This window comes from Gymnogyps californianus, chromosome 2, assembly GCF_018139145.2.
Source record: "Gymnogyps californianus isolate 813 chromosome 2, ASM1813914v2, whole genome shotgun sequence".
Taxonomy (NCBI): domain Eukaryota; kingdom Metazoa; phylum Chordata; class Aves; order Accipitriformes; family Cathartidae; genus Gymnogyps; species Gymnogyps californianus.
In genome coordinates, this window is record NC_059472.1 from 9,229,502 (window position 1) to 9,252,831 (window position 23,330).

At 40.7% G+C, this 23,330-nt stretch overlaps 1 protein-coding gene across 6 annotated transcripts in view; it reads right to left on the reverse strand.

Moving 5' to 3' along the window:
• Window positions 1-23,330, reverse strand: part of EFR3A (EFR3 homolog A) — an 89,291-nt gene that overhangs the window by 9,498 nt on the left and 56,463 nt on the right. For 5 of the 6 annotated variants that reach the window (XM_050891596.1, XM_050891594.1, XM_050891595.1 and 2 more), the window contains 8 exons: window positions 19,257-19,371; window positions 17,293-17,344; window positions 14,068-14,240; window positions 13,547-13,622; window positions 10,521-10,682; window positions 9,212-9,343; window positions 8,640-8,707; window positions 7,297-7,424 (listed from right to left, as the gene is read on the reverse strand). In XM_050891596.1, coding sequence (XP_050747553.1) covers window positions 7,297-7,424; window positions 8,640-8,707; window positions 9,212-9,343; window positions 10,521-10,682; window positions 13,547-13,622; window positions 14,068-14,240; window positions 17,293-17,344; window positions 19,257-19,371 — 906 coding nt within the window. Of the gene's footprint in view, window positions 1-5,165; window positions 5,217-7,296; window positions 7,425-8,639; window positions 8,708-9,211; window positions 9,344-10,520; window positions 10,683-13,546; window positions 13,623-14,067; window positions 14,241-17,292; window positions 17,345-19,256; window positions 19,372-23,330 lie in introns of all 6 variants that reach the window. The other variant, XM_050891599.1, reaches the window with a different exon arrangement.

Here is a 23,330-nt window from a genome sequence, read left to right on the forward strand (position 1 = left end):
GATGGATTTTCCTTTTGTGACTGCATTCCTGAGAGAATACACCAATAATCTTTTCTCATTTTTGACATTTAACATATTAACATAAGATTTAAAAAAACAGTAAAAATACATTTACAGACATGTCATGAGGATCCTCTGACAAATGGAGACTTGAGTGTCCTGACTTTCATGTGTCTCATTTACAAAACCATGAATTGCGATGTTACATTTTCGATTTTAGCCGAGATCAAGCCATTTGGACCGGGCCATTATTATTTGATGACTTCCACTGCACATAGTTAGAAGCACCTACAGGCACCTGATACTAAGATAAGGAGGACAACTGTAAAACTCCCCCACCACAAGGTGATTTATGCTGGTTCTTCCGCAACCTTTGTTTAAACCAACTCTAGCAAAGCGCTTTTGCAGTGCAAATATTGAGCATGAACAAAAAGCATTCATTCCAGCAGAGCTGAACATACTCAGCTTTTAAAAATCAAGAAATAACTTTCAGAAGTCATACAAATGAAATGCCATTTTAAGATCAAGAGGCAGTGGAAGAACAAGATTAGTGAAAAACACCTGAATTCTAGCTCTCTTTGCCAGGTTCTCAGAGATCCTGAGCACTTGAAGTGGCATTTTGAAGGATTTACTTAATTTTTAATCCCTGACGGCTCACTGGTACATGACCCAGTACATACAGAGTCTGAGGAAAGCACCTTAGCCCTCAAGAGTAAACACAAGACAAAACTACGTCTTTGCTGCCATCTTGCTGCTCTCTCTATAATTGACATGCAAACACCAGAAGATACATTTTTGGGACTACTTTGGATAGAATTCATTATTGTAATGGATGCCTCACTATACTTGCGTAACAAAAATGCCAATTCATCTCTAATTTCAATATATTAAGTGGGTAAAAAATTGTGGAAATTGCAATTTTTTCTGTTATATGATATAAAGCTCATCTCCACACACACGAAGGCGCACAGAGGCACGAGGGCAGTGGTGGAGCCCCAACACCTACTGCCCCGGCCCCTGCCAGGGCTGTCTCAGGAGCCTTGGCCCCATGGTCCAGGGGTGGCACCCACCCCGTGCGGCAAAGGGAGCAGCTCTCTGGGTCACCTCACTGATCGAGGTGGGATCAGTGACTGGGGTATGGGACACATTGTGGGATGCAGGGCAACAGCATCTTGGGAGTGCACAAGGCTTAGTATGGGATGTTTAAGGGAGGAAGCAAGGGTGGGGAAAAGGAGGACTGAGATGGTTTGAGAAGGAGCAAGTAAGGAAAACAAGAGGGATAACGGGATAAAAGCATTAGTCCCATGTAAACCGGTTGCTGATCAGTACGTGCATCTGGCCATGCCCTGAGCCTCATCAGGGCAGCCTGTCCCGTCTTCTGATTAAATCCCATTTCTCTTTTCCTGGGTGAGGGACTCCATTCTTTGTGCAGGTGTGTGCATGGGGGTCTGAGCACAGCAACTGGAGTCAGACCACAGGTCAGAAGGCCTGTGTGTCTGGAGCGAGCGAAGGTGCACAGCATCAGCGCATGATCACGAGGGAGTATCGAGCTGGACCAGCAGGCGAGTAGGTCAAGTGGCCTGGGAGCTGGGGGTGTCCACGTCTGTCTGTCTCTCTGTGTGTCTCTGAGGGGGAGGCACCTGGAGGGACCAGGAGGCCCAGGCCAACTGTCAGAAAGACCATGGAGCCTGGGGGGTTTACTGAGACCCATGTGTACATGCACATGTGCATTACTGTTGTGCTGGTTTTGACTGGGGTAGAGTTAATTTTCTTTATAGTACCTTGTATGGGGCTATGTTTTGAATTTGTGCTGAAAACAATGTTGATAACACAGGGATGTTTTAGTTATTGCTGAGCAGTGCTTACATAGGGTCAAGGCCTTTTCTGCTCCTCACACTGCCCCACCAGCGAGTAGGCTGGGGGTGCACAAAAAGCTGGGAAGAGATACAGCCAGGACAGCTGATCCCAACTGACCAAAGGGATATCCCATACCATATGACATCACGCTCAGCAATAACACTAGAGGGAAGGTTGGTGACGGGGCCACTGCTCGAGGACTAGCTGGGCATTGGTCGGTTGGTGGTGAGCAACCATTTTCATTTGCATCACTTGTCTTTCTTGGGTTTTATTTCTCTCTCTGTGTTATTTTCCTTTTCATTACAATTTTTTACTATTACCATCATTATTATTGTTGTTTTATCTCAACTATTAAACTGTTCTTATCTCAACCCACAAGTTTTCTCACTTTTGCCCTTCCACTTCTCTTCCCCCATCCCACTGGGGGGGAGCAAGCGAGCGGCTGTGTGGTGCTTAGTTGCTGGCTGGGGTTAAACCACGACAGTCCTTTTTGGCGCCCAACGTGGGGCACAAAGGGTTCAAGATAGTGACAGATTTGACTGGAATGTGCCAGATTGAATTTATAGCTGTTAATTGCTGTTTAGCTATTAATCGGCAGGCTCCTGTGCTTGCCATGGGGCTTGCTTGCCTTACTGTATATTAGAGTCTAGTGCTTGTTAGTGGCTGCTTTTTGCTTTCACTGCTTGCTGCACTGCTTATCATCTTACTCTGCTGTGCCTGGGAACATTTTGATAACAGCAACGGCCATGCGCCTGGGCTAGCAGACGGCCAGGGCATCGCTGCTGTTTCTGTGGTGCTGTACCGGACAGGCTGGTACTCCAGTGTGAACTTGAGTCGAAGGGACTGTGACCTGTAGATCAGTCCACGTGCAAGCAGGACAGCCCGAAGCGTCTGTGGCTGTGACTAAGTCCACACCAGAGCAGGTACATCTCAAAGCATCTGTGGCCGTGCTTATATCTGTGCCGCAGAAGGTATACCTCCGAAGGGATTGTGGCCCAAGGATAAGTCCACAGTGGAGAAGGTACACCTCGAAGCACCTGTGGCTGTGGATAACTCCATGCTGCAGCAGGTAGACCTTGAAGCATCAGTTGCTGTTCCTGAGGTCATGCTGGAGCACCTCAAAACACGTGGCCATGGATAAGCCCATGACAGAGCAGGTACACCCCTGGAGGGACTGCAGCCATGGGTAAGGCCATGTTGGAGCAGGTATACCATGGAGAAGGCCACACTGGAACAGGTGCACCTCAAAGCGACTGTGGCTGTGGATAAGTCTATGCCACAGCAGATATACCCCTGAACAGGCCGTGGCTCACAGGTAAGGCTCCACTTGGAGCAGGTACACCACTAAGGGACTGCAGTCTGTGGTTAAGCCCAAGCCGGAGCAGAGGCAAGGGGAGGAGTTCATTGCAATGTTAAACCCTGTAACCTGGCCCAAAGGGACCAGGGGTGGAGACTGGAATGGATATACCTTTAAACTGTTGTAACCCGGGATTTGAGTTGCATGTGATAGGAATTACTATAGCAGGAACCACCTGAACCAATGGAGGACAAGCCTTACAAAAAGCAGTGCAAGTGCAGCAGTGACCCGACCTGAGCTGGCTTTGGTGCCCAGTAACTCCACGCAACACAGCACCTCTCCTGTCCTGAGCGACCACCATAACAGATGGAGCCCAAAGTCATGGACTAAATGAACACAAGGGACATTTTGTGGACATTTTACAGGGGTAGTCCATAGACTAAGGGAATAATACCTGTGTATTATATTAAAGAATGGGAAGCGACGTGGCAGTTAATGAGGATGTACTGGATAGTGTGGGACCTGAGCATGATGTAAATGGTATGGAATAGGGGTGGAGAATGTGCCAGTTTTGGCTGGGATAGAGTTAATTTTCTTCAGAGTAGCTAGTATGGGGCTATGGTTTGGATTTGTGCTGGAAAGTGTTGATAATACAGAGGTGTTTCCGTTATTGCTGAGCAGTGCTTACCCAGAGTCAAGGCCTTTGCTGCTTCTCACACCACCCCACCAGCAAGTAGGCTGGGGGGGCACAAGGAATTGGGAGGGGACACAGCCGGGACAGCTGACCCCAACTGACCAAAGGGATGTTCCATACTGTATGACGTCATGCTCAGCATATAAAGCTGGAGGAAGAAGAAGGAAGGGGTGGACCTTCAGAGCGACGGCGTTTTGTCTTCCCAAGTAACCGTTCCACGTGATGGAGCCCTGCTTTCCTGGAGATGGCTGAACACCTGCCTGCCGATGGGAAGTGGTGAATGAATTCCCTGTTTTGCTTTGTTTGCGTGCGCGGCTTTTGCTTTACCTATTAAATTGTTTTTATCTTAACCCATGAGTTTTCTCACTTTCACCCTTCTGATTCTCTCCCCCATCCCACTGAGGGGGGGAGTGAGCGAGTAGCTCTGTGGTGCTTAGTTGCCGGCTGGGGTTAAACCACGACAGTCCTTTTTGGCGGCTGTGTCTCCTCCCAACTTCTTGTGCACCCCCAGCCTACTCGTTGGCAGGGCGGCGTGAGAAGCAGCAAAGGCCTTGACTCTGTGTAAGCACTGCTCAGCAATAACAAAAACATCCCTCTGTTATCAACGTGGTTTTCAGTACAAATCGAAAACATAGTAACATACAAGCTACTATGGAAAAAATTAACTCTATCCCAGTCAAAACCAGCACAACTGCGCACAAGGGGGATCTGTACCAGCAGCTGGACTGGGGCCATGGGCCTTGGGAACACACATGCTCAGATGCCAGTGACTGAAGACACTGGGAACCAGGAGACAGCTGGTGGGTAGACAGTGTCTAAGCCCAGCTACTGGTGGGATGCACACAGAACACATTCACATATACACGTCCCACTAATGGGCGTTTATCCTGAACAGCCAGCAAGTAAGATGAATAATCATTCTGTAAACAGCTGAGAGCTTCTTCCAACTTTCTACCAAGTTCTTGTAATTTCACTCAAAGAGGTAATTAGTACTATCACAAAAATGATACGTATAGCCCTTCTACTGGCTCAGTAAAAGAAAATAGGAAGCTACCATATTGTAGAGTTCCAAATCAAGAGTAAACACAAAGGCAAAGGCAAACCTTGCAGCAGCTAACATTGCCACAGGTATATCAAGGAGATTAAAAAAAAAAAGGGGCGGGGGGGAAGGAAACACTAAGTACACCAAGTTCAACACAATTTCTGGCCTAAAGGTCTAAAGGCCTTCTAAAAGCTTTTTTTTTTTTGACTGTGCACATCCTATACAGACACACTACAGCTAGCAGGAGAGCAGGCTGACCTACAACTCATTGTTACCTTTTGACTTGTGTCTGCGTTTATGAGGCTTTTTGCCTGATGGAAATAGGGCTAAATTAAAAAAAAAATATATGTATAGACAAAAAACGATTAAATGTACATTTAAATATCAGCTTCCCCCCTCCCCCAAATAAGGAAGAGAACAAGGTACAAAAAGTTGCAAATATGAATGTCTTTCAAACTGGTGAAAAGTACCAAAAACTGAAGCAGAAACAGGATGATGATACTGTGTCTATAAGTAATTGTTAAGCATTACATCATTAATATGCAGAAATACTAGAAATAATCAAGATTAAATCTTTACTGGCTTTTTGGGTTCAACCATAACTTTCACAGGAATATATTAAAAAAATGGCTCCACTTTTTACTAAAATTATTAATATATTTTGAAACACTATATTCTAGCATTATACTGGTAGAAATTAAACATTTAAGTCAAAATGAAAAGTTTTAGAATTCCAAAATACTCACTTTGGTCCTGATTTAGTTAAATGAAAACCTTGGAAGATCAACATTTCACAGGATCAGAAATTAATGATCCTAATCAGATATGGTAACAGACATGAAACCAGTTTTGGTTACTGCTCTTTGCAAAAGACTACAACACAGTATGATTCACATACTCTAAGATTTAGCATTACATATAGCCGTTTCTCATCACCTGAAGAGGCAGTTAATCACATACTTGCAGCTAAACTCGCTTAACCTTGTCAGAATTTACCTAGCTTCCTGTGTAGGAATGCATTTTTATGAAAGTACCCAAGAAAACCCTAGCAAGGTCATTTGGGTATAAATACATCTCATTTTCTATAAGAGGCTTAACACAAATTTCCAACCAGGCTATATTTCTTATTCCATTCTTATTCACTCAAAGACAGTAAAAATTGAAAACATAACCTTTCCTTACTTGCTACCAATACTTCTTCTGCCAATACTAAGATATAATGTTAACTGGTTTTTTGGATGCCAGAAGAAATAATCTGTCAAGTATAGCAACATTTTCCTTTTTAGAAGATGACAACCAGCAACAGAAAACACAGACATTGCAGATGTGTCTTCGAGTATATCACTAGTTCGCCTGCTAGCACATGGGACAAACCCACATCTGTTGTTCTGGAGAACTCATTCCCTCCCATAGCAGCTATCCAAAAAAGCTTATTCAAGAGCAGGTGGCAATGTCTCTGAATCGTACTGGAAGTGCGACAGATCTGGCATTTACTGTCCATATGTACTATGTTTCTTTCTATGCGTGAGCTACAAAACATAGGAATCATATTTTCCTGCTGGGAACTTTTATTTCTCAAAAATGTCATGCTTCAGACTGGGATGTCCCATAGCCTATTACAACAATAACCAGTTACATACAGCCACAAAACATGCACGGTTAGTAAAATAAACGCTTCAAACATTTTTTTTTTTCAATAAGTTGCTCAACTGGCTGTTGAAAATAAATTAAAAGCAGAAAACAGTATGTCACATACTAAGCTAGTCATTCACACACTATTCACGCATCCTGGGTAGCGTGAACTCTCACAAATCTGCCTCAGGCATACTTTATTTTCATTGTGTTACCTGACACTAAGCTAGCATAGGTATCTAATGGAGGAAAACATAACATTCTTGATTAAATTAACATCTGCTCTTTGAGAATTTGACTAAGGCCAATAACTCAAGTCAGCATGAGGCCAGATGGCAAAAGGATAGGGTATGTTCCATCCAGTGTTTACATAAAGAGGATAAAGTATGCTGACTTGTATAATCCTTCCTCACCTGCTAACTCAAATTAATACAGAAAAACAGTAATAATCACTACTATCTTCTTAGGTATTCTTTCAAAAGCAAAGACTTCATTAAAAAAAAAGTTGAAGTGGGTTCAAGAACTTTCTGCCCCACCTCCTGAATTTAAGGAAAAATAAATCTTAAAAGGACACAAAGTTGAAACTTCTTAGCAATAATACTGTAGCTAATGAGAAAAAAAAAAACAACAAACAAACATCCTGAGAAAACAAAATTATACTATGATTAAATGTTCTTGCCAAGTAGTCACATTACATTTCATTGGCACACAACACATTAAGAAAGCATTCTTAATAACTGGTACTTAGTAGTTTTGCCACTAATCGCCACTTACCTGTCACCTGGGGTACATATGGAACTGACAATCTTTCCACACTGTATCCACTGCCTCCTAATGATTCTGCAATCTTGTTCGTCAGGAAAAATAAATTTTTTTCATGCTTCTCTAAGGATTTTGGAAGACTGTCAAAATATATATTTGAAGTTACTATCTACTAATAGAGATTTGTTCATTAAGTAAAATATTCTTCCAATGTCTGCAAGCAACCAAAAAGTTGGTGTGATCAATGGTAATGATTTGATGGAAATAAAACTTGCTCAGTTTTTTAGGAATGAATATAGACCCCAAAATTAGTCCATTGAATACCTCTGCAATATTTTAAATTACCTTAACACTTCTTGTTTATCTGAAATATGTTCCTCACCTATTCTGCTACATGTTGAAGGAATATGGTCTCTGTTAAATAGAAAAAACTGCAGAGTAATAGTATTTGCCATGTGCCAGCAACATGCTCTTGCGGCAAAAAAGGCTAAGGGTATCCTGGGCTGCATTAGCAGCAGTACTGCCAGCAGGTCGAGGGAGGAGATCCTTCCTTTCTACTCGGCACTGGTAAGGCCACACCCAGAGTACTGTGTTAAGTGCTGGGCTCCCCAGGACAGGAGAGACATGGACTTGCTTTAGAGATTCCAACAAAGGGCCACTAAGGTGGTTTAAGGGACTGGAGCATCTCTCCAATGAAGAAAGACAGAGAGCTGCGACGGCTCCACATGGAGGAAAGAAGGTGGATCTTATCAACGTGTACAACTACCTTAAGGCAGGGAGGGCAGAAAGACAAGAGAGCCAGGCTCTTTTCAGTGGTGCCCAGTGACAGGACCAGAAGCAATGGGCACAAACCGAAACACAGAAGGTTCTGTTTGAACATCAGGAAACACTTTTTTACTGTGAGGGTGACCAAGCACTAGCACAGGTTACCCAGGGAGGTTGTAGAGTCTCCATCCTTGGAGATATTCCAAAGCCATCTGGATGTGGTCCTGGACAGCCTGCTCTAGGTGACCCTGCTTGAGCAGGGGGGTTGGACCAGATGATTTGCAGAGGTCCCTTCCAACCTCACCCATTCTGTGATTCAGTGAAAATGCATTTTGCTGCGTTAACACTTACACTAACCATCACATTGTGCAGATATAAGTGCCTCTGACTACAATACAGAAAGTCTGAAAAACGCATTTTTTTCATATATGCACATATGCTTTTAATGCTTGGTTTTCTTCTGCGTATCCTGTACACTATTAAACCTCTAAATTATTTTTCACATATGCAACATATTTCAACGATGTGCGACTTTTAATAGTAAAATAGGTACTTCACTGTTCATTAATTCACCTTCTATATCTACTTACTTGCATTTGTCTTTGAAAATTGTTTCTGGTAGAAAATAAGATGCTTCCAGACTTCTAGTTTCGATGACCTGAAAAAAACCAAGACAAATAGTTCCACAGCTACTTTCTCCGATGACTAAGTTGCTTAAGGAGGTTCTACTGTAGCAGATTACCAATCCTTCACTAACATCTACCTCAGCACAAATGAGGCCTTTAGAATTTCTTTTAACCAGAGAAAGAGATTGTGGCACTCACCCTGTAGACTAAAAATTTGGTTCTCATGGTCTTGTGCTTGTCAGTACTGTTTTACCAAAGCCAGTGAGGCTGTAAAGTCTTATACCAGATGGGGATTTAGTCCACTACGTATGGTACCATAAACAAAATAAAAATGCTATACCTTGAGAGAAGAATATTCTGTGCATAATTTTAAGAGTCAGTAAGTAATGCCATCAGAGACTGAAAACAAAGAGCAATGTTGGTGGACACAAATACAGATCAACACTACAAGCAATTACTTGACAGAAGTTATTTACCCATTTTACAGTAGAATGTGTACTGTTCTACATGACTTAAGTTACTTAATTACGTGTTACCTTGCTGACATGCTGACAAAAGGCAGGAACTGCAATCATCTGACTCAGAAAGTTTAGATACGCTGCAACCAATGCCATGACACCACAACGATTAAACATTGGCAGATTATCCTCATTGATGATGGCAATGTCCTGAAATATAAAGGATAGCATTATTCTCTCCAAAGTTAACAGGCTGTCCTGAATATATGGAAGTCAAAATTATTATTAGTAACACTAGCTGACATATGATGACTATCTGGTATTAGTTAGCATTTAATACCTCTCATCTTAAAATCCTAGTCTTTTAGCTCACTCCTGAATTAGGCATATATTGATCTGAAGTTAGAGAGCTTGAAGGATTCAACCCCTATGAAGAGAAATAAATCTACTCAACTCAAACTTCTGTTTCTCAGAAAGAGAGTACAGGTTAATGACTGGTAGTCTCTTGTCCTTACCAGCTGCTGATCATAAATTTTTTCAGGAAATTTAGAAACAGTAATTTAATAATAAAAATCACTCTTGTAAGTCACAGATACAGTACCACAAAGGAAATTATTTAATGCTTATTAGCATTTCTATGTTTATTCAGATTGTATTATTTTTGCTCTAGTAAAACTCCTAATGTCATTTTCATCAAATAAGGATTTGGTTCAGTGACATATTTTAAAATTAAGGATGTACTCTGCATTTCAGAGGTTTCATAATGCAGATGCACATTAGGGAATAAGGCTAACGGCAGAGAGCGAACTGGGAACACGACACAATTTCATCAAATTTCCACAGCACATGCTAGCACTATTTTTTTTGAATGCTTTAATTTCAACACAGATAAACCTACTAAGTTATACAGTTTCACTGAGGACTGTATGCAAGTATGAAATAATGTTTGATCCTGTAAAGGAAATGTTACGGAATAAAGCCTGTCAACACACTGATGGAATTTTACTCTAAGGTAAGATTAAATAGCCTGGTTTGACAAATATTTCCAACCAATCAATTAAACAAAAGCTTTCTTCCAAGGTGAGGACAGTCCATATACTTTATACGGAACACTGATGCAAGATCACAGGTTGTAAGAATACCTTGTCAATCTGCTAATGAATACATCTGTGATTCTAGGGAATGTTTCAACAAATTTACACATCTGCTATATATCCTGAAGAGAACATGCTGAAGAAGTTCATAACAAACCTGATTAGTTTAAGTCTGATTAGTTGATCGATTTCCAATTTGAAGATCAATATGCAAACAAAAAAAAGTTATCCACATCTCCAACTACAAATATAAATTGTCAATCAATGAACCCAACACTGATTCAGACTCATACCTGCAAAGCAATAGCTAATCGAATGAGGTCAATAACCACTTCTTCATTGGCTAGTTCAATTGTAGTAAGAGCTAGAGAAGTAAACAGTAGTTCAAAGTTTTTTTGGACATTGTCTTCTTCTTTACAGCCTAAGTAGATGTGTCTGTACAACTGCTGACCATGCTATAAAAGACAAAGAAGGGAAAAATGAGTATTAAAATCACAGAATAACTTACGTTAGGAAGGATATTTAAAGGTCCTCTAGTCCAACCCCCTACTCCAAGCAGGGCATGTTAGATCATTTTAGATAGAGAATTAAAAAAATAAAAAAGGATAAAATACATGTATACTTATACATACACACACACAAACAAGTACATGATTAATCAAGAAGACCACTAGTTTATAACAACAGCTTCTTTATAAATACAGTACTGTTCTATTTTAAGTAGAAGTGTACAGATAGGGAAGATGATACAGCGAATTGCACATGAACACTGCACTGTGAGTCACACATTGGTATTCATTTCCTGTTGAAATATTCAGGAAAAAAATTGCCCATTTATGAAAAGGAGAAAACAAAAAGTAGATCTTGAAACATTCTCAAGAACGTTCAAGTAACTGAGGAGCTTCAAGGATTACCCTTGTGAAGACATCGAATTTGTTCATTAAGCAAGTCTCCTTGAATAGCAAACTGAGAAAAAAATCTTCTAGAGGGTGTTTCAGAAGATGAGTAGGGCTCATTTACCATTGCGCATAGGGAGGCTCTAGCTCTAGTGAAGAACATCGGTTATCTAATGAAAGACCCTCAACTTCCAAAAGTGACTTTCCTTTCCTTATAACACTGTGCTTAACCAAATCTTTGTAAAGAAACTATTATCTCAACATAAAAAAAAAAGAACACAGAAATGCAGGTTAAGAAGCAGGTTTTGCATGCAACACACAACTTAGTACCACCCCAGCATTCTTAATCTGCAGAGGATACAGGTCTATATCAGTTGACACAGTTCATTTTCAGGATCTAAGGACTGACGCTTTACTTCTGGAAGTACTAGTTCAGCTTTAGAAGGAGAAAGAAAACTAATTTTTAACATCTGTTTTTCAAGCAAGACATATCCACTTAAGAAATAATAAAGATGTTGTTGGTCTTTTTATCAATTCTAAAATCAAATATATAGTTGTTCAAATATATGTTTTATTTAGAAAAGAGGGAAATAAAGTTATTAGCAAAGCACAGAAGCTACTATGAAATAAGCACAGTAAAGGTTAGCTGTTTAAAGACACAGTATGTTTGGAAAATAAAAGGAATGAAATGATTCATCCCACTGATAAAGAATTGCACTTAGATATGAAAATAAATTATTATGTGGATTTTCTCGACACGTAGTATCTTTCCAGAAGACTGCAAAATGCAAGAAGTTCAATATTTCCCTTTAAAGAAAGGATAGAAATAAACCTCCTGGCTTTGAGAAAGCGGACTGAGATGAAAAGAGTTTTGTGCCTATGTCTGGTTTAATGCCACGTAATTTTCGGCACTGAAATTCCTAAGTATGATACACAATTGCCTTAGGGTCCCCATCTAACATCAAACAAGCCTAGATGGTCATTCAGAGCTGAATGGACTTCTGGAGATGCTTCACCCCTCTCCTTTGATTATGCAAGGAATCTAGGAAGAGTAGGCTGCTAACATGCACATCTGCACTAGGTGAGTAACATTAGGTTTATGATATGCTCCTGAAACAGTATCGCATAGATAATTATTGAATGACTTCATTCCCCAGGGTTAATATATTTTTTCAGAATACTGTATAATCTTTTCTTGACTTGATAAGAGTCTCTCTTCCTCTCCTGTCCTATTTTTCAGATGAGAGTGTTAACAATTCAAACATTTAGTTTGACAATTAAAATTTGCATCTAGCAACATCAGTAAATGCAACTTATCCAAACTGTTTTAAATCCTAGATATTAAATTGATGAATTAAAATTTCATTCACTTTTTACAAAGATACATTACTAATAATTGCCAATGTTGGAGTATTCTTTATATTTGTATTATTCCAGTATTAATCAAAACAGGTGTAAATATACTGCAAGGAATATCAACTGTACTAACTTAGCAAGAACATTTATCTTGCAATGTTACTTGAAAGCCGCACAACTCTAGTTTGCATATTATCATATATGTAGTATTTTTGCCTCTGGACAAGTTAAACTGCAATTCTTCTGATTTTTATAATTAGAATATTAAGTCAGCACTCTGAAGACACATTTTTTATTTCACAGCTAATAGGAAACAAAAACAGAGCAGCATGGGATAGCTGTGAGAAATGAATATATTTTCTTAGGCAAGTAACAGTGATAAATGTTCTAAAGCCTGCTTGAGATGACTTCAGTAATTTGTATTTTTTGTTTACAAACACACCTACACAGATAAACCATAGTCAGGAATGACAGAGCACACTAATAACTATATGCATTTTTGCCACATAGAAAATAACATGTTTATTGTAAAGAAGTAATTTCACTCCACATAAGCATCGGCTAAAAAAAAAAAAAAAAAAAATCTGTTTTTCTTTAGAACCAAACATACTCAGAAGTCAACTGGCACAATGTCCTGTAAAAACAATCTTGTAAGGAGGTGCATTTTTTCTTCAAATTTAACTTTCTTTGACATCTCTACCTAAAACATAAGACACAATTCCCTCTACCAAGGCTTTTAAAAAAGATTTTTAAATAAAAAATCTGCTGCACAGGGATCTAACTATAGGGAGGTCTTATCAGAATCATGGTTTAGATAGACACTGTTCTAATTTCATGCATGCAAGGGTTTTCACTGAAGACATCAATGAAAATTTTATTCCATGGAACCACCTCTCAAGTATCTAGAGCACCTCAACATTGAAATTACTGTAATTTGAATTAAAATCACTTGATACTGATCTTTGCAACTTGTTGCAAAAACACAGTTGTAGAAGAAAAGCAAAGCAACTGGTTCAGTTCCTTTATGTTCTTTCTAGATAGAAAAGTTAACTTTTTCATTCTATTACCTTTTTCATGAAGCTCACATCCTGCCTTGAAATTTTGTCTCGTTTTATCTTTAGATCAGAAACATCTGGTATTATTCTACAAAGGAAATAAAAATGTTGTTTTAGCAAAAAGAAGTTGAAAGGGAAGAGGATGTGAAATACATGAACTATGCAAACAAATCCTGAAGCAATTTCCATTTTAATTATATCCATGTTTAACAATGATATTCAAATTTCAGTTGAAGAGGGAGAACCATAAACAGAATTATGACAACCACATATTTTTTTTTCTCTACATAAAATACCATATTCTGTCTTCCACAGTTAAACTAGTAGATATTTGGAATGGTCATTTAAGGTATCATGCACTGAGGCTTACCTGTAAAACTCTTGCCATCTATAAATGGCACTGAGCACTGTGCACTTATCAAAACAGTACATTAACATTTCATATTAGGAAAAATATTTAAAAATCAACAGTACTTATCATTCAGGTATTAAACTAGAATTTCAAGTAGGCCAAAGCAAACAAAAAGAACTACCGTATCCCTCTGAGCTTTGCTCTGTTGTCATGCCGATCAATGAGATTATGCAGTATTTCCAAGACCAGCTGCCTTAGCTCAGAGTCTTCCATGAGTGAAGGAGACAATAACGGGTCCAGAAATGGGGGAGGAAGTGCATTAGTTATCGTTGTTGCTTTGTATCCTGAAGTCACCTGTTCATTGTTGGAAGCAAAATTAATGTGTGTCATTATTGCATTGTAAGAATTACTTGCGGCTGTCACTTTTTAGCGGACTTGCTTTGGCATCTGAAAGGTGGATTCAAATTGAAGTATTGTATTAGTTTTGAAAATTCCTAACCTCACTATGAATTTGGAAGGACTTTAATACTCATGTTCAAATGAACTCCCTCATCTGTTTTACAATGGTATTTCTCAAGATCCTTCCTCTACCAACGCATTCGAAAGAAAAAATAAAGGTATCATTTATGAATTTTTTTTGAAAAATGGCCTATGAAAAGTTGCAGGGCATAGAATAAAGATAGTAATAATTCCAATAGAGATTTTTTCCATTTCAGGCTCTGAGCTGCTCATATATGGTACTGAGTATGCTCATCTGAAGAAAAAAAGAGAAATCGGAGCCTATATGTACATGTTAAACATTTATGGATACTACTTCAATGCAAAAAAGAAAGCAAGCAGCAAACATCACTTTCTACGAAATGTGGTACCATGGTGGTGTTTTTTTCTGTTTTTAAACTAATACTACCTCTGACTTGCCTCATTAGATTACATTTATTTAAAGCAAGCTCTATAGGTACATAAGGAAAAGTTAACTTCTATCTGACAATTTAAATATTAATCAGCTGAACATTTACAGCAGTCAGAAATGTTTCAAATTTACTGTCCCTTAAAATGGAGGTTACCAGAATATTACAATCACAAAACCAAAACAGGATTCAGAAACTGACAAGCATAAGCTGTGGAGGATGAGGGGAGCAAAGTTATCCAAAATTTAATTATAATAAAAGCAATCATATTTTTATCTAAGACTTTACATAATAATTATATCTTCATTATGCATATTCCATACCATTACAGCTTTTACATGTGAACTGTGTTGTACTGGTTTTGGCTGAGATAGTTAATCTTCTTCACAGTAGCACATACGCTGCTGTGTGACCAAAACAGTGTTGATAACACAGGGATGTTTTCATTATTGCTAAGCAGTGCTCACACAGAGTCAAGGCCTTCGCTGCTTCTCACGCCAACCCACCAGCGAGTAGGCTGTGGGTGGCCAAGAAGCTGGGAGGGGACACAGCCAGGGCAGCTGACTACAAGTGACCAAAGGGATATCCCATACCATATGATGTCGTGCTCAGCAACAAAACAGGAGGCAGTTTGCAAGGCCTGCCGTTGCTCGGGGACTGGCTGGGTATCAGTTGGCTGGTGGTGAGCAACTGGGGTTTGGGTGGGGTTTTTTGTGGTTTGTTTGAGTGGGGTTTTTGTTTTATTTTTTATCACTTGTCTGTCTTTTTTCTTGGTTTTGTTTTTCTTTGTTTCCTTTGTTTACTTACTAATCTGCCTTCATCTCAACCCACTTCTCACTTGTACCCTTCCGATTCCCTCCCCCATCCCACTGGGGAAGAGTGAGCAAGTGACTGGGTGGTGCTTTGCTGCCTGCTGGGGTTAAACCGCAACACGTGAGCAAGCACTATTCCTACAGCATAACTGAAAGGAAAACTGGTTGGCAGAGGAGCATGAGGGTACATGAAGGTATTTAATTCATCATTTTGAAAATGGAAAATTACTAACATTACAAGCAGTAAGGCTGCAAATAAAAGTGCATACTTTTAATGAAGTGCCAGATTTTAGTTTCTATACAACATTAAGTTGTGTGCCTGTGTGTATGCACGACAACAGACTAATTATGTTAAGAAGTATTATTCTTTTGTAAAGAATACATGATGTACAATGCTCAGTTCAGAACACTGAACAGGCAGGGTTCAGTAGTTTCTAGTTCTTTACTATGTGTGCAGACTAAACCTTACATACCACAAGATAAGCTTTGCTCCAAACACAAATTCCTTCCCACATTTTTTTCACAATATTTATCAATGTCTGAGTAATTCATTAAGCATCAAAACATTCACTTTCACATCTTTGTGCCATGATGGAATTTTACTTCCATATTCTAAAAGAGGATTCAAAACAAAATTCAGTGTCAAAAATGTTAAAATTCCTTCCACATGCACAATTTGAATCCCTCAAAGCATACTTACAGGCTATGCAGCACCCCAAATAATTACAACAATTCTTACCAACTTCAATGGAAATTTTTAAGACTGGTGAGATGAGTATTGTCAGGAACAGTTCATGCATAGCTGAGTCTATCTTTAATGAAGGCAATGTGCAAAATGACCCCCTGAGGTCCTTTCTAAGATGTTTTCTATCCTTAAATTGCAACCATGAATGCTCAGGTCTTCTGCAAGCAAGAATCTAGGATTTCATATTCTGACAAGCAGTGAATGGTTTAACTGATTTGCCTAACACCACACACAAATTTCATGTCAAAGCAGGGATAGAAACTCATTTTCCAGGAAGGCATTCTTCTGCTTTAGTCATGAAATCATTCTTTATGCTATTTCCCCTACTTCAGTCACTAAACAGTTTTCAGCTTCTGCAACAAAACAGGCCAGGATTCTACAGGCAAGAGCCTCCCTTACTACCCACTTCTGATTCTTACCACCAGGATGTATTTCCAGAAATACTCTTTGAAGGTTTACAATTGGAAAAATGTATTTGTGATAAAACATTTAATCATACCTTACAATAAAGTCAGGAAATACCAGGAAGGAAAGAACAATGGTGGCTGAGGCTCTAAGGGCTTGGAGATAGGCATCCATTCCTACAGTTTGAAAAATACTAGCCATTCTACTAATTACCGCTTTACTGGTGTCAAAGACAAAAGTGATTTCACTTTGATATTGCCAGCATTGCTGGCAGAACTAGTCAACTCCACCTATTGTATGACTTTCTTTTGGATCTGCAGATCCAATTAAGAGATTGAGGAATATTTCTTGAGCTGCTTGTAATGTAAGTTGGGAAAATGCTGTCACAATTTTACCCCATAGAACTACGGATATATGTAATATGAAGGTATTTTTAATTGCATAATACAGAGTTGCAATACTGTACTTATATGTGTAAACGTATACATAAAGTGAAACATTGTGCGCTTATAATATACTGAACACAGAAGGCTTACCATAAGTAAAGATCTCAATAACATGATTTGAATCCTCCTAGTTCCCAAATCTCTACAATTGGAAAAAAGTTGAAAATTAGTTTCTTTGCATATCTTCAAAATATTATTCTACTCCAGACATCATTCTAACAACTGTGTTTTTGACAAGTGAATATAGCAGTCTTGGAAGGGATGCTGGATGACCACAAATAAGGGGCAAATATCTCCAAATGAGGTGCAATAACTAAATGTTTTTGAAAGGGACATTTATAGGAAGGCTTAAAAACCGAAGCATATACAATTGAAAAAAACAGTAAATGATATATGTGAAGCAGATCTACATCTTCATGTTTCATTCAGAAACCTCTTTGTATCTGAAATGTTCAGCTGCTACATGCTTGACTTAATTTTCACAAGCATCAGCGCTCAGAATTTCTTCCGAATTAAAATGTAATTGAGTCTTTTAAGAAACCAGGACACGTCTTGTTTAAGTCAGACCCCAAAACTTCGAGACTGAAAAAAGTTATCTGCAAAATTGGCAAGAAAAACTGGAAGAACCCTCAGTTTTCAGATCACAGGAAGGTACACGGAACACCACTTAACCTGTTCTTCATCTGTTCTCATTTTTCCATCCGCTGGTACTAAAAGAAGTGAAATACCTATTGGTATATAGTCACATATGCACTGTTCTCGCAAAATCTTACAAGATAAAAGTGCACTTGGAATAAATTGCTCCATTCAAAGAGACCCTTTCAAGAAAGCAAAAAAGGTACAAACCCTTTTGATCACCAAATAGCGTAAGGAAAGAGCAAGCCTCTTCACAAAAGTTGGCCCCTACATGACAGTGGAAACTTCCACCTTCATGGAATATAATCCTGGCTATATCCAGTTGGCAGTATCATTCAAATGTCTTGTGTAGCACAGACTAAATTTTCAGGTAAGTAAGTAATGCAAGACTGTATCAGCAGTCAGAAAGCCTGCTTTATTCAGAATGACATCATACTAACATACTACTCAGTCCCATGTTTACACAGAATCCCATAAAGAAAATTGTATAGTTAAAAAAAAAAAAACAAAAAACAAAAAAACCCCACAGCAACTGGTAATCCAAGTACAGAATTCTAACCAGATTAGTATTTCAAATACCTTCTTAATGAGTGATAACTGCCTGGCACAGACAGATTTCTATCTTCCATGGAATAGTGTCCCATAATGCAGGGACACAATACTATATGAAAAGCTGCTAAGAAGCCAGGAGAATGACAATGACTTCCTACTTAAGCTAGCAGGGGATCAGATTTATGTGGTACAAAGTATCCATGCGTACCTGGAAAGAATAGCTGCAACCTTTTCAGTAACTTTCCCCATACTGAGGAAAAGCAGTCTTTAAACATAATTATTCATGCTACAGGGAAAAATATTACTTCAGCATATGGTGGCTTTTTAATCATGGGTTTATTACAGGAATCTGCCCACCTATAGCTTTTTCCTACTTCTAAATAAATAGGGAAAATCTAAACCAAAACAAATTCATTGGAATTTCTGCAGTTTATTTCTTAATCTGAAGTCAGCTTGTACAGAATGAAGAAAAAACAAAAACCATTTGTGCAAACTATGCAGCTATTTGAAAAAATGTAGTCATAGTTCAATTTCCCTCATTCACAACACACACATATAAGAAGTTATGGAATTAACCACCATTAAGTCGATAATTTCAGAAACATTTGTACAGATGTGGAGAGAAGAAATGTTTTAGTGCAAAATAAGTTGCATTCCAATCAGGTATTTTCTATCAGTAACGTGTTTGGAGATTGATTTCATACTGTTGACACTGTGCTTGTCTTGATTCTGCATAGTATTTAATACAGCCCCTAACAAGTAAGAATTTGCATTTCACTTTTCTTAATGTTTTTCACTTCTTAATTTATCAGGATTCTGAAATCTAAATTTTTAATTAGAAATTAAAAAATGTAGGATATACAAACCCAAGGTGACTGGTATCCAGTGATTGTGAAGTTGTCCCCAAAACAGGTACTTTTCCCATAATGAACATCATAATCTCTGATCTCTGGTAATCTGGGAGATTGCTTCCAAAAAATCCTAAATAAAAATGGCATGAAATCACAGAAGGGAAAAGATATAGGGCCCTTCTTTTTATAAGAAAAGCCTTATAAATACAAGGAATATATTAACAAGGTCAAAATAGATGAATAAAACTATGTTTTGTTTTAGGGAATAATATTCACATGTTCATTTCTGCTGAATGGCTTTACAGAGTCTTTTCATGACACTCACTTTCTTCTTTGAATCCTAAAACTTTCTTATTTTATCCTCCTTTAAATGTATCATTTAAGAGTTAAATATGTGACATCTGTTAATTTGTACCCAGTGAGGAAATGGAAGTGTTTCTCATGGAACACAGTGTTGTTACTTTTGTCTGGTCTTAAGTCACCATTAAATATTACAGGTGTGCGAAGAGAAACCTCAGAGATACAGAAGTATTATATGACTATTACTTTACTTAGAGACTGCCGAGGCGAGCAGCTCCAGTGCCGGCACAATTGGCAGCAGCGGGCTCTAGCGTGGTGCACAGGGGGGTTTCCTGAACCGGAAGAACCTCAGGGGAGCGGAGAGACCCGCCAGGATCTGGCAGCTCATGTGAGAGCGGCTGACGAGACCTGGGTGGGGCCAGGCAGCCAAGCCCCCACACCTATAAAAGAAGCCTCTGGGGAGCACTAGCAACCCGGCGTGGCATGGCAGTTGACACACAAGAAGGGCGCTGTAGCTCTGCCGGCTCGACCAGGGAGCAATGGTATCCACCCAGCAGAAGGCCATGTCCTCTCTAAGCTCTGCACCCACCGCCACTGACGCAGCTTCCCAGACAGAGCTCCGGTGGGAACACGCTGTGCCCAGGGGTCAGGCTGCAGGGTGTGCCCCGCTCTTAGGCCAGCACCGGACGGCAGCAGTGAGCACCCCTGTGGGAGCTGCGCCCAGGGAGAGGAACTCCGCCGCGTAGTGGCAGAGCTCCGGGAGGAGGTGAGTACGTTGAGGAGTATCAGGGAGTCCAAGAGGGAGATATTCTACTGGAACCGCACCCTGCCAGCCCTGGGACAGGCCTGTCAGGCAGACAGGACACATGACACGGAGGATTCCCTATCCTCTCCCCACCCGGCAGAACACAGTGACTTAAGGGTAGGGGGCAATGGTGACAAGTTCCTGCCCGGCGCAGCAGGCGCGTCTCCTCCGTGACTCCTCCGCCTTCCCAGGTGCCCTGGCATAATAGGTACGAGGCGCTGCAAGTGGAACCAAACAATGACGAGGATGATGGTTCATCTAGGTTGGAGGTGTCGCCAAGGTTAAGTCGGCTTACACCCTGTGTTGAAACCGCTTCCATAAAGAAAAAAAGACAGGTCATTGTCATAGGAGACTCTCCTCTGTGGGGAACAGAAGGCCCAATACGCCGACCTGACCACTTCTTAGGGAAGCCTGCTGCCTCCCTGGGGCCCGGGTTAAAGATGTGACGAGAAAACTTCCTACTGTGGTACGGCCCTCACATTTTTATCTGTTACTGCTTTTTCATGTAGGCAGCGATGAAGTTGCAAAAAGAAGTCCAAGGGTGATCAAGAGAGACTTCAGGTTCTTGGGACAATTGGTTAAGGGATCAGGAGCACAAGCAGTGTCCTCCTCTATCCTTCCAGTTGCAGGGAAGGATGAGGGAAGAAACAGGAAGAGCCAGCAGATCAATACCTGGCTCTGAGCCTGGTCTCACCAGCAGAATTTTGGGTTTTTTGATCACAAGTCGGTCTATGCGACACCAGGCCTGCTGGCAACAGACAGGGTACACCTTCACCAAAGGGGGAAAAGATCTTTGTGCAAGAATTAGCAGGGCTCATCAAAAGAGCTCTAAACTAGATCTGAAGGGGGTAAGGGATAAAACCAGGCTCACTAGAGATAAGCCTGAGGGGCGGCATGCCAATGTTTGAGGGATGGTGTGCTAGCGAGGTCCTTCAGTCTGCTCCATGCTGTGCTGAGTACACTGGAGCACCTTTGAAACGTCTCTATACTAATGCCTGCAGCATGAGGAACAAACAAGAGGAGCCAGAAGCTTTGGCCCAGTCGCAGAGCTACGACATCATTGGCATAAGTGAAACCTGGTGGGATGAGTCCTGTGACTGGTGTGCCGTGATGGATGGTTATAGGCTCTTCAGGAGGGATAGGCAGGGCAGGCGAGGCGGGGGGGTGGCACTGTATGTAAGGGAGGGGTTGAATTCTATGGCGCTTACAGTTGGCAACGACATGGCGTAGAGCCTCTGGGTAAGGATGAAGGGGAAAGCAAATAAAACAGATGTTGTTGTGGGAATCTACTGTCGACCACCCAGCCGGGACGACGACACTGATGAATTGTTATACAAGGAATTAAAGGACACCTCTAGATCAACTGCCCTTGTCTTTACAGGTGATTTTAACTTCCCAGACATCAACTCGGAATATCATATAGCAGACACAAACAGGTCCAGGAAATTTCTGAAGCATGTTGAAGATAACTTCTTGGTGCAGGTACTAAGGGAGCCGACTAGGAAAGGTGCCCTCCTAGATTTGTTGTTTGCAAACAGAGAGGAACTCGTGGGCAAAGTGGTGATCGGTGGCTGTCTTGGTCACAGTGACCACGAAGTAGCTGAATTTCAAATCCTTGGTGATAGGAGAAAAACTGCCAGCAAAACTTCGACCCCGGATACGGGGAGAGCAGACTTCGGGCTGCTGAAGGAGCTAGTTAGTAAGGTCCCCTGGGAATCTGCTTTTGAAGGTACTGGGGTCCATGAATGCTGGTCACTTTTTAAGAGCCATCTTTTAAAAGTGCAGGAGTAGGCAATTCCAAAGTGTTGAAGTCAAGTGAGTGGGGCAGAAGGCCGGCTTGGCTGAGCAGGGATCTTCTTCTAGAACTTAAGCAGGAAAGGAAAGTGTATGGACATTGGAAGCAAGGACAGGCGACACGGGAGGACCACAGAGATGCTGTTCGCCACTGTAGGGAGAAAATCTGTGCAGCCAAAGCCCAATTAGAGTTCAAGCTGGCCAGCACTGTGCAGGACAACAAAAAGGGCTTTTTAAAATATGTTAACAGCCAAAGGAGGATCAGAGAGAACATTGGTCCGTTGCTTGATGAGGTCAGTCACCTTACAAATAAGGACGTAGACAAAGCAGAGGCTTTCAATGCCTTCTCCGCCTCTGTCTTTAACACTGATAATGGGCCCTGGGACCCCCGGAGCCCTGTGTTGGAAGACCACAACTGGGGGGATGATAAACTCCCAGCTGACTCTGAACTTGTTTGAGACTTGCTGCTCCAGCTGGATGTGCATAAGTCTCTGGGACCCGATGGGATTCATCCCAGGGTACTGAAACAGCTGGCCAATGTCATCGCGGGACCTCTCTCCATTATTTTTCAACGGTCTTGCGAGTCTGGAGAGATCCCAGTCGACTGGAAACTGACAAATGTTGTCCCAATTTTCAAGAAGGGGGAGAAGGAAGGCCCTGGTAATTACAGGCCTGTCAGTCTCACCTCAGTGCCTGGTAAAATTATGCAGGTTATCCTGGGAGTTACTGAAAAACACTTGAGAGACAGCGCAGTCATTGGTCATAGCCAGCACAGGTTCACAAGGGGAAAGTCCTGCTTAGCCAACTTAATTTCCTGTTATGACAAGGTCACTCATCTAGTTGACCAAGGGAAGCCAGTAGATGTGGTGGTTTTGGATTTTAGCAAAGCTTCTGATACTGTCTTGCACAGTATCCTCCTGGACAAAATGTCCAGCACACAGCTAGACAAGTCCATAATACACTGGGTGAACAACGGGCTGATGGGTTGGGCTCAAAGAGTTACAGTAAATGAGGTTACATCAGGCTGGCAGCCAGTCACCAGTGGGGTTCCCCAGGGCTCAATTTTAGGGCCAGCGCTCTTTAATGTTTTTATAAATGAACTATACACTGGAATTGAATGTACATTAAGTTTGCTGACGATACTTCAACTAGGAGGAGCTGTGGACTCCCTCGAGGGTAGAGAGGCCTTA